Below are 12,273 nucleotides of genomic sequence, written 5' to 3'. Positions count from 1 at the left end.
CTAGGGAAACTACATATTGAGACCCGAGTGAAGCCAAAGGAAGAGAGAATGTGTTTCAATGTGGACTTGAGATGTGAGAGAGACCTCTGGGACCTTAATGCATGGTCTCTAAATTCACCATAGCCCGAATGTGTTTAGCAGAGTCATTTGTGCTGAAACAAATAGGCTTCCTTCCGCCAGTCATGTCGGGGTTATTTTAAAGCATCGGCCTTGCCTCTTGTGAATAATGTCGCCGCATTTTGTAACTTCAGTCTGGCATAGATTCTGATGCAGTGTTATTCTGGGAAGCCATAGCACGTCTTCAGCCTATAAATGTCAAGCTTAGGCAACTCATATTGTGCTTCATCCTTTTATCCATGCAGAGGTGCCATGCAAAAGTCTGTGGACTCAACCTCATTTCTCCAGTTGGCACTGAGCTGAGACTTTAATGAGGAGCAAGGGAGTTGGGAGGGACGGGATATTTTTTGAGGGGGGAAGCAGCATTCCCTATAAACTGTGTCCTTGTGCAGCTGCTCAGGAGAAATTCCAATGCCACCCAGCTGATTAGCAGAGTGCCTACAGCTAGGTTTGTGTTTCTTCTGGTGGTGCACATTCATACATGCCTCAGTGCACATAACAAAATTTATTCAACACACATGGAAAAATCTGCACGTAGATGGAAAAGATTAGAAGGAATGTTGGTGTGTGAGTAAACAATCTGAGAGGTGGTAAAAGAAAGAGGAATGGGAATAAGGAACTCCAAAGGGAATAGTGCACTCAGGGAGCAAGGCAGTTATTTATACAACTCATTCTGAAATCTGATTAATTAGATCAGGATGCCCAGGAAAGCTACGTCAGTGACCCTCAATTAAAGAATGAAATAACAATGCCTTACCTAGAGTAGGATGGCAGGGAGGGTCACTCTCGAGAATACCGTTCAGTGCTCTTAAGGAGCAAGGATCTTTTTTTTGTTAGCTGTGTGTACAGTGCCTAGCACAGTGGGTCCTCAAAGCCTGCTGGGTTCTTTCAGCAAAGTCATACCACAAATAAATAGCATAATACATAAGAATAAGGACAAAGGCTAGAAGGCTTAAATAGAGGCAAATCTAATTGTCAAATACAAACAAGAGGGCAATTGTACATGTGCTTTGTAGACAAATCCTTTTTTCCACTGGAAAAAGGTAACAAGTTAGGTGAGCCCTATGAAGAGATGAGCAAATGCCTGGACCGTGATGAGTGAGGACTGTGAATGAATGAAGGAGAGGCCCAGAGTCCCCTGTGTGAATTTTGCAGGGTACAGATTGTTGATTTCTTTGCCATTCTTTATCCAGTTTTTCTCCATCTGCAGGTTTTTTTTTATTTGAGAGTTTGCTGATACCCCAACGGGCAAGCTTAAGTCCAAGGTACAAAGACCACAAAAAAGACTCTCGGGCAGTTTTCTTGTTCTGGGACGTAATGAGCTGTATTTCTTGACCTTGTTTAACTGGTGTCTTTACCAAGCTCTAGCCACCGACAACACAGCTGAAGAATTAATAGATAACAAGATGGATTCCCAGTTCCAAAACCTGGTCCCTTTGGGTATATCTATACTGCACAATTATTTCTGAATAAGCGATTCCGGAATAGTTATTTCAAAATAGCTTATTTCGAAACAGCACGTCTACACTGCAGAGAAGCCTCAAAATTAGTCCAAGGCAGGCTTCCCTAATGTACATGTGCTATCTCGATTTAGAGTCCCAGGAGGAATAACTTAGAATGGCCCTGGTGAGGGGCTATTTCGAAATAGCGGAAGTGGAGCGTCTACATACACCTTAGTTCAAAATAGTTATTTCAGAATGGGCGTTATTCTTCGTAGAATGAGGTTTACAGATGTCGGAATAAGCTATCCATTATTTTGAAATAAGTAATGGAATTGCTGTGTAGATACTCAATAGTTATTTTGGAATAACGGCTGTTATTCTGAAATAACTTTGCTGTGTAGACACACTTTGGCTACGTCTAGACTGCAAGCCTCTTTCGAAAGAGGCTTTTTCGAAAAATACTTTCGAAAAAGCCTCTTTCAAAAAAGAGCGTTTAGACTGCAAGCAGTACTTTCGAAAAAGCAAGCCGCTTTTTTGAAAGAGAGCACCCAGGCAGTCTGGATGCTCTCTTTCGAAAAAGCCTGTTTGCATTCAAGAGCGCCTTTTTTCGAAAGAGCACTTTCAAAAAAAGGTGTTCTTCCTCGTGAAATGAGGAGTACCGCTGTCGAAAGAAAAGCCACGTTCTTTGGATTTAATTTTGAAAGAACGCGGCTGTAGTCTAGACGGAGGTGAAGTTTTTTCGAAAAAAGGCTACTTTTTTCGAAAAAACCCTGCAGTCTAGACGCAGCCTTTGTGACCAATTAGAGGGGGCAGCAGAGAGAACTGTTGGGTCTGAATGGGCCAGTGTGACCAGATGGTTTGCTTCTTAAGGACTGGAGCTAACTGACCCGGATTATGGAATGAGGCGCACCTGGGAAAGATCAGGGTGACTGCCCTATAAAAGCACCAAGAGGATGCAATGATGTAGAAAGAGGAGTTGGAGTGCAGTGAATGGTAGTGAGTGAAAGTCTCTGCACAAAAGACTCTGAAACTAGGGGAGAGATGAAGCCATAATCTGGAGGCTCCTGGCAGGATGCCTGACTGAAACAAGGGTTTGGGCCTGGAAGAGTCAGAGGGCTAAAGAGGGCTGAGGATCAGTCAGGTAATGCCTGGGAATATGGGGCTTAGCTCCTACTGTAGCCATACACCACCACAGAGTGAGCTTTGGCCACAAAGAGGTGCTCGGAAGGTGGTTGGCCTTGTTACAGTCCAACAAAAGGTGCTTGCATGCACATCATTCTAGGGCTTAAATCCTCTTTGTTGAAGGAGTGCTTAATGCGAAAGGTCAGCCTAGCAGTGAGGAGCTAATCTGTATTTAATCGTGGCTGCATGCAGGCAGCAAACCAAAGCTATGGCCAGATGAAAAGTGGGAATTGGATCAGAGCTAACCCTAGATTTGGATTTGCAAACCTTTTATCCAAATGGGCTATGTCGCTTGAGGATTTGAATTATGCTCCCATTTCTACCTACCAGCCATCAAATGCAACAAAATACACCAACATCACAGGCCCCATATAATAAACTAAAAGAGAATCTCTGCTATTACACTGGTGAGCTGGGGGAAATGGAGCCAGCATAGGGATTTGTGCAACTTGTGCCAGGCTCTTGTGATCAGCCACATCATAGCCATGCACTAGTTAACACAATACTGCCCATGCCCACTTGCACATTGTCAAAATCACTTACATTGCCAGACATGGTGCCCTGTCTCCTGAGCAAATGGTTATAGCAGAACCTGGCCAGCAGACCAGTAATTCCAGTAAGAAAAAGGAAAATCTAAGGAAAATCTAGGTCAAGCAAGTACACTTTGAAGTTTTGATTTTCTCTCCGTGGTGCTCAAATTAACTGTGGCGATATGACTGGGCTGTAAGAAGGCGGTAAATTGCAGATTTGTTCTGAAAAATGAGCAGGCCAGATCATATTAAAAGGAAGCCTGGCTGGTATTCCAAGCACGGTTCATTCTTGAACTAGCCTAGTGTCACTTAGGAACTGTTATTTCTTGGTGGTGACAGTTGCTGCTATGCCGTGGCACACCGTGGCCACTCAGAATTTCCTTTGGCAGTGAGGATAGAATTTAATCTGCTTCAGAAGCATATTCCCTTCCCTGCTGCATAATCCCCTATCCTCTGAAATAAAATAGAATCACCAATAGCTCACTGCAGCTTAGGGGCTATGACAAACAGCTGCACAGCTCTGACTTCACTGAGTCAACAATCGTTAAACACATAGGTACACTTGCCAGCTAATTACAATATTAATTGCTAAATGGAAGAGACTGCCCATTTTAACTTTACAGAGCCAAAAGGAAAATCCTGAAAGTGGAGTCTCCTTTTCCTAGTTAAACATCCCACCTGATTGATAAAGCTCAGTTTCCAGTGCTCTGACCGCCACTGAGATTTTCTGATATAGAACCAGTGTTCCTTAAAGCTTAGGTGACAGAGCTAATGCCTGCATGGCTGCAAATCATAGCTACCCAGAGGCTAATAAATGATAGCTGTGCACGGGGGAGCTGACAGGATTACTAGGCCCTTAGGCAATGGGAGGGGGGGCATCTGCTCTGTGGTCCTGGAAGGGGTGGGGCCTCGGGTGGGAGGGGCAGGCCTAAAACAGCCTCCCCCGGAGCCACCCGGACTGGTGTGGTGTGGGGCTCTGGAGCGTGCAGTGCAGTGTTCCAGCGGTGATTCTACAGGGCCTGGGGCTCTGTCCACCACCAGCTGCTGCTCTAGCGGTAGCAGCTGGGAGCCCCGGGCCCCTTAGAATCACTGGGCCCTGGGACAATTGCCCCCTTTGTCCCCGGCTGTTCAAATCCACTTGAAAATCTCAGTTTAGAATGGACATTTTTGTGGGTTCGTTTGACTCCGCCCAGGTATACGTTCTGCTCTCTTACGTGTTCTTTTATTTCAAGGTGAGGAACCTATGGCCCGGCGGCTGAATCCAGCCCCCAGCTTGCCCATGGGACTCCCCTCACCCCCAGCATTGGGGAGCTGGTGCTCCCACTGTGTGGGCCAGCTGCTCCTGATCCAAAAAAGGTTCCCCCATCCCAGTTTTATTTCATTCCCATGGTAATCCCGGAAGCAGTGCGAGAGTTACTTTTGAATGATCGATCGTCTATTTTTTATGTACAGTGGTCTTCTATCTAGTTAGAAACACAATTTATTAAATTTACCTAGAAAAACCAAAAGGTAGGGTGGTTTCCCTTTACGTGAAGATTTCATTTATAAATGGATTATGAAAAGCATGTGTCAGACATGAGCTGTATGTGATCTACATCAGTAGAAGGTGTTGCAGATGGTTATAAGCCAAAGCGATAAGCAACCTATTGCTCTAATGGATTCTGTAACAAAATTTAACAATCGATCCATCATTTATTAAAATGTCCATTCATTGTTCATTACCCTTTATTAACTATGTACAAATAGGACCTTAATATAAAATATGACCATGATAGGTTAGGAATCGTTTTATGAAAATTTTTAAAAGCATTAGGAGACCTGAAGAAACTTTCTATAATAATGCTTAGGTTTTTAAGAATGAGATAACTAAGGGAGATAGGGCCAAGTAAAAAAAATAAAGGAAAAGCCCAATCCCTGTTAGCCAATAGAAATATAGGGACTTTCAATGGATAGTTGATTGCTGACCATCATAAAGTGCTTTTGAAAATCTTACCCTGAATAATTAATCATTGCAGCATTTCTGTGAGATAGGGAACACATATAGCTTCAAACAAGTTTTCATCAAATCATCATTTTCAAGTCACAAGGTGCACTATGGATATCTGTTCCAGATCAGAAATGAACCTAATGATCCAAATTTTCAGCTTAGTCGGGCCTTCTAATTGCAAATAATTCTGGCTGCATGAACAATTTAACTCATGTATGCTATCAAAGCCAGTAACTTAATGTCTGAAGGACCTAACTTGTAACCAAAAATAACTGGCAGTAAGATATTATTTGCTTCCATGAAAGAGGCTTAGTTAAGTTCAGGCTGCAGAAGATGCAGGTCAAGATCTAAGCAGGATTCCTGTCTGTCTGACTGTATCATTTCATGGCCTAGAATGACTGATCAATCTTTCTATCTAGAATGTTTAGAAAAAATTAACACTGACAAAAATAATTCTGAAATTTCAGCAGTCGGCACAGAAAGTGGAAATTAGCGATCCTCAAACTTCCATTGACGTAAACAGACAGTGACAGTATACAGAATTTCGCCAGACCTGCAGCTGGGCCTTACCCCAGGGACAGGCAGAAATGATACAATAGCAGGATGTATTATAGCCACGCCAACATCATGGGTTAGAAGCTGCTTCCAGATGATTAAGAGTTCTGATCTGCAGAAATAACGTGAACTGCACACTGGCTGTGGCCATATTCTCTGTAGAATCTCCCCAATCACCATATACAGAGCTCAGCCTGCAGATCTAAAACCTGCCCTCCCTATTACACTGCCTACATAGAGGGAAAATGATCCACAGTTTCATACTCTGGGCTGATAGGAAAAGAGTCCATTTTTATGATCCTGGGAGTGGGATCCTCAGGATTATTTTAATCACACTTCTAACAGGAGCTACACCATTTAAGGATGGGATTTCAGAAGTACATGGGAGAGTTAGGAGAATAAGTGCCAGAGCCATCCTTACTCATTTGCAGAATATGCAGCTAGGTAGGGCACCCAAAAATTTGGGGCACCACTGCATCTTAATGCCCATCCACTAGCCTCTTTCTATCCTTGTTCTGTGCCTCTGCTTCCTCCAGAAAGAATCTAGTTAACAAAGCCAGCAAAACATCGAACCTGTGAAAGAGCCATTCAAGTGGTAAGGAAGCCATTGAACAGGTATTTGCCAACCCCAGGTATATCCTGTCAGTTTCCTAGGCTACATGTACACTGCATTCCTCTTGTGCAAAAGCCTATGCAAATGAAGCACAGTTTGGCATATTGCCACACTTCATTTGCATAATTAATTAGAGGGCATTTTTGTGCAAGAGGCTTTTTTTTTTTTTGCCTCTAGGTTTATCTATGAGTTGGAACTAAAATGGGAAAGAGCTCAATTGAAAACAAAGACATTTGGATACATCTTTAAGGATTTTTAGCAGGGAAGGACTAATCTTGAGGAGGTTAAAAATGCCCCGTGATCTTTCTTAAGCATTTTTCTGGTTCATCAACCTTTGTTCATGAACTCTAAACCAGAGACAAGCCTAAATCAAAAACCCTGATTTGCAATTGCAACCTAATTCTTTCTTCAACTCACCAAGTTTGAATGTCTAGAAACTCTGTTCCACTTTGGAATATGATTTCAGACCCCATATGATAGGCCAAGAAGCAATAGGCTTAAATTGCAGTAAGGGAGTTTTAGATTAGACATTAGGAAAAACTTCCTGTCAGAGTGATTAAACGCTGTAATAAATTGTCTAGGGAGGTTGTGGAATCTCAATCGCCTAGGGAGGTTGTGGAATCTCCATCACTCGAGATATTTAAGAGCAGATTAAATAGACATCTATCAGGGATGATATAGATGGTATTTGGTCCTGCTGCAAGGTCAAGGGACTGGACTTCATGATCTTTTGAGGTCCCTTCTATTTTCTAGTATTCTATGATTCTGTGAAAGCTCTGGCATATTTAGACCCAGGTTTGGACTCTATGGCTATGTCTAGACTGCAAGCCTCTTTCGAAAGATGTCTTTCGAAAAAGCCTCTTTCGAAAAAGAGCGTCTAGACTGCAAGCAGTACTTTCAAAAAAGCAAGCCGCTTTTTCAAAAGAAAGCAGTGAGTGAGTTTGGATGCTCTCTTTCTAAAAAGCCCTGTTGGCATTCAAGAATGCCTTTTTTCGAAAGAGCACTTTCGAAAAAAGGCGTTCTTCCTTGTGAAATGAGGTTTACCGCCGTTGAAAGAAAAGCCGCGTTCTTTCGATTTAATTTCGAAAGAACGCGGCTGCAGTCTAGACGCAGGTGAAGTTTTTTCGAAAAAAGGCTACTTTTTTCGAACAAACCCCTGAATCTGGACACAGCCTATGGGAACTCATAGGAGTGAGCAGGCAGTTTCAAACACTCACTTTAAAACAAGCATACACATTTTTCTAGCTAAAGAGAAGCCCACACTTCCAGAGAGAAGAACACAGGCAGGCACAAGAAAATGGTACACACTTCAGGGTACATACAAATGATCTTTATTAGTACTTTTCTCTATTTCCCTTTGTGCTCCTTTTTAGCTACAGTCTTGGCTAACCTTAAATTTGGGGATGAACTGAACTCTAAAATTGATTATGGTGGAATGAGCTTAACAATGAGCACAATTAATTCACTCACACTTATTTTTTTGTCATATTATTTGTAATACTTCTTTACTGCTACATTATTGGAGTAGAGAGGAGAGTGTCTGACATACTGGATTTAAGTAGATTTCCTACAAGTGAGGTGCAATGCTCATTTTCATTCAAAGAAGCCTTAGAACCCACAGATGTGAAATGCTAGCTTGGATTCAAAGTGACTGGAGTCTAATGAGACTCTGCCAGGCCACTTCTTTAAATGTAATTTTAAGGTTTCATTTATCTTCACAGTGTTCTTAGCAGTGTCATCCCTTTTCTCAGTGTGTGAAATCAGATTTCCAGAGTCATTATTCTAGTCAGAAATATCCCCGAGATGGGACTTTATCACCAAAGGTCCAGCTCTCAACAGTGTTTTAATGCTCTGCTGATCTTGTCTTTCTGTAAGCTGCATAAGATTCTGCTTCAATGACTTCACCCTTTAAAAACTGAACCAAACAAAAGGATCATCTGGGAAGCATTAGCAAACCAAAACTTTTTCATTCATAGCATTGAATGTATAAGCAAAGATAAAAGAAAGGTGTGTTACTACTGCAGCCAATTTGTGTTGTTAGATTTAAACGGTAGGTCCTTTAGCCTGTCTGATTACCAGAGCATACACCCTTCATGAACAGAAGAAACATTCATACAACATGACTGTGCAGAGTTTGTGTGTGCAATAATTTGAGTATTATCTTGCCAATAATAGAATTGTAAGGTAATTCTGTTAGGGGAAAAAAGGTATTAAAATTATTTCCCTTTATGAAGCTACAGCTGAACAAGTTTGTCTGTTCTAGTCTGGATTTTTTTTTTTAGCAGCTAAATAGCAGAACTCAAAATCTCATTATGATCGCCTGGCTTTGTGCTCAAGAATCTCTTAAGCTGTGCAACTTGACATGTTGTACTTGTGGTGAAAATACAAAAAGTGATTTTTTTTTTGGAAAAACAGAATTTGTATGTGCTTTATTTTATGTGTAAAAAATAATGAATGTTAAGACTGTGTCAGAGTCTCATTTCTAAAAGTTACTCTGGCAAGGGGAAAGGAGTGGGATGTGAAATCCCCCCTCCCCCCCGTCGCAATTGAAAATATTATTTAAATGTAACATGCCATTATTTATACTGTATTTTATGACCAAACTATAATGGAACGGCTACTTTCTGATATTAACCTTTGTATTGCATGGTGATTTTTTGATTTTGTTTTGTTTTGTTTTTTAATTCATTGATCTTAAAAATAAATAATCAAATTTAAGATTTTGAAGGCTCATGATTGAGTGGCAGATCTTGGTTAATGATAAAGCTTACTTTATCTAGATAGTGCTTGGTCCTGCTGTGAGGGTAGAGGACTGGACTTGATGATCTCTTGAGGTCCTTTTGAGTTTTAATATTCTATGATTCTATGATTGCTTACTAGTGGTAGAGGGATATTCAATTCTGGTCTAGGCATGTGAAATTCAAGTAGCTTTCAACCCAATGTTGCAACTCAGCCAGACATTAATCCCAGGCAAAACAATGGAATTGATGATGTAGGACTCTAATCATAAAGAATTAAAGGAGGGTAATATAATTGTAGCCATCAATATGGGTTTATGGAGAATAGATTTCATCAAGCTAAATTGATATCTTCTTCCGATGACATTATACATTTTGTTGATGAAGATAATAGTGTTGATATAATATACTTAGGCTTCTTTAAGGTATTTGACTTAGTACCACACAAAACAATGCAGGCCCACCGATGGGAGGGTGGGGGAGGGTGAAGGAGGTAATTGCCCTGGGGTCCAGCGATTCAAAGGGGTCCAGGGCTCCTGGCCACCATCACTGCTACTGTGGCGGTGGTGCAAGGGTGCCATTTCGGGAAGGTGTGGTGTGGGGCAGCAGCCATGCGCTCCGGGACGTGGCTTGCTTTTCATCCTGGGAGCTCACCAGCCAGGTATGCGAGGCAAGCACAAAATGCAAGGACTTTCCCCTCACTCTCTGATGGTCACATGCAACAGGATGAAAAGCAACCCGCAGCCCAGAGCGCACGACTGGTCCCCCCTCCCCCACCCACCCGAAATGGCGCCCTTGCAATGATACCAGCTGAAGCCCTGTGCCTGCGGCTCTGAGAGTTGGGGTGGGATGTGCCATTGTGAGGGCAGCGCTGAGGGCTGGCTGCCCTTGGCCCCACCCCTTCTGCCTGAGGCCCATCCCCCTCAGGAGCACGGAGCCAGCTCCCCCCCACATTCCTTGCCCAGGGGTCCATGGAGGCTCTCGACTCCCCGGCAACAGTGTGATTATAAGCCAGACTGTTACCAGCACATATTAAGTGGATTTCAAAACTGACGACAGGACTCAGAATGTAAATGTAAACCTGGAATCATCACTGACCAGGTGTGTTTCTAGAGGAGGCCCAGAGGGCTTAGTTCTTAGCCCTACGCTATTAACTTTTTTATCAACACACTAAAAAAAGACATTAAATAATCACTGATAAGGCTTGCAGATGACAAAAATACTCAGGTAGAGGAGTGACCATAATGAAGAGGACATGAGCTCCCAGGGCAGGGCAGCAGCCAAAAGAGCTAACATGATCCTTGGCTGTATAAGTAGAAATGGGGAGATTATATTATCTCCATGTTTGGCATTTGGGGTGACAGCTGATGGAATCCTCTGTGCAGATCTGGTGCCCACAATTCAAGAACGATAAATTGATGAGGGCTCACTGGAAACCCATGAGAATGACTAAAGGATTGCGAAACATGGCTGATAGACGAGAGAATATTGGAATAAATATTGGAATAAATTGCCAAGAGAGGTGGTGGAATCTCCCTCTCTGGAGATATTTAAGAACAGGTTAGATAGACATCTGTCAGGGATGGTGTAGACGGAGCTTGGTCCTGCCTTGAGGGCGGGGGACTGGACTCGATGACCTCTCGAGGTCCCTTCCAGTCCTATTATTCTATGATTCTATGATTCTAAGACTAAAGGGTGACTGTATTACTAGCTATCAATCCCTACATGAAGAACACCATTCAATGATGGGCTTTTCAGTCGACCGGACAACAGTATTATGACAGCAGATGCTTGGGAGTGGAAATTAGACAAATCCAGACTAGAAATAAGAGACAGATTTTTTCAGAGTGAAAGTAATTTGTCACTGGAACAATTTACCAAGGCCATCATGGACTCTGTAACTGGCAATTTTTCAATCAAGATGGAATCTTTTTTCTGAAAGATCAGCTCTCATTTAAATAGGAATTAATCCAGGGCAGGTTTCTGGCTTGTGGTAGGCAGGAGGTCAGACTAGACAAGCACAGTGTTCCCCTCTGGCCTTAGATGAATCTATTCTCTCCTTTATAGATGGAGTGTTTTATTTAGGAAAGGCAAGTCTGAACTCCCCACTCCCAAGCCTGCAAGTGATAGGGAATGTCTACACTACAGCGTTATTTCAAAATATCTAATTTCGAAATAGTTATATTTCTTATTTCGAAATAACGCATCTACACATAAAATGCATTTTGAATTAGTGCGTCCACACTGGATGCTGAATCGCATTTAAGGCCAGCCGGAACTGTTTACAGCAGGGCATCAGGTCAGAAGTTACCTTGTGGCCAGGGCGGCCAGCAGGGAATACTGGAAAGGGCTGTAGGCCCCCTATTTAGAAATAAGCATCTACACAGCACTTATTTCAAAATAGTAATTTCAAAATTGGTGCTATTCCTTGTGGAATGAGGTTTACCTATTTTGAAATAAACTCTCCACTATTTCGAATTAATTTCGAAATAGCAGTTGGCTTGTGTAGATGCTAGGAAAGTTATTTCAAAATAACAGCTGTTATTTCAAAATAACTTTGCTGTGTAGACATACCCATAGGTATTTAGAATCATAGGATTGGAAGAAACCTTAGGAGGTCATTGACTCCAACCTCCTACTAAAAGCAGGACCAATCCCAACTAAATCAACCCAGCCAGGGCTTAACAACCTCTAGGGATGGAGATTCCACATACCCCCACCTACCCCGAAAGTAACCCATTCCAATGCTTCAGCACCCTCCTCAGGAAATAGTTATTCCTAATATCCAACCTAGACTTCCCCCACTGCAATTTGATACCGGTGCATCTCATTCTGTCAACTGTCACCACTAAGAACAGCCTTTCTCCATCCACTTTGGAACTTCCATTCAGGTAGCTGAAGGCTACTAAGAAATCCCCCCTCACTCTTTTGTAGACTAAATAAGCCCAAATCCCTCAGCCTCTCCTCATAAGTCGTGTGCTCCAGACCCCTAATTATTTTTGTTGCCCTAAACTGGACTCTGTTTGACAGAGACAGCCAAAGCCATACGCAGCGGCATCAAGTGGGCAGGCAGATTTGACTTAGAATTGTGTAGAGCCAAGCTGCAGAG

General features: G+C 42.4%; 1 protein-coding gene across 1 annotated transcript in view; it reads left to right on the top strand.

Moving 5' to 3' along the window:
- The window catches only part of NTSR1 (neurotensin receptor 1), a 154,501-nt gene extending 145,036 nt beyond the window's left edge, over window positions 1-9,465 (top strand). Inside the window, exon 4 of the mRNA XM_014575093.4 lies at window positions 1-9,465. This exon is cut by the window's left edge and continues 230 nt beyond it. Coding sequence (XP_014430579.2) covers window positions 1-20 — 20 coding nt within the window. The 3' untranslated portion in view covers window positions 21-9,465.
- The last annotated feature ends 2,808 nt before the right edge of the window (window positions 9,466-12,273 follow it).

Source organism: Pelodiscus sinensis, chromosome 17 (assembly GCF_052426305.1).
Source record: "Pelodiscus sinensis isolate ZL-2025 chromosome 17, ASM5242630v1, whole genome shotgun sequence".
In the NCBI taxonomy this organism is placed as follows: domain Eukaryota; kingdom Metazoa; phylum Chordata; order Testudines; family Trionychidae; genus Pelodiscus; species Pelodiscus sinensis.
The sequence above is the reverse complement of the archived record's forward strand: the minus strand, read 5'-3'. Positions and strand labels throughout refer to the sequence as shown.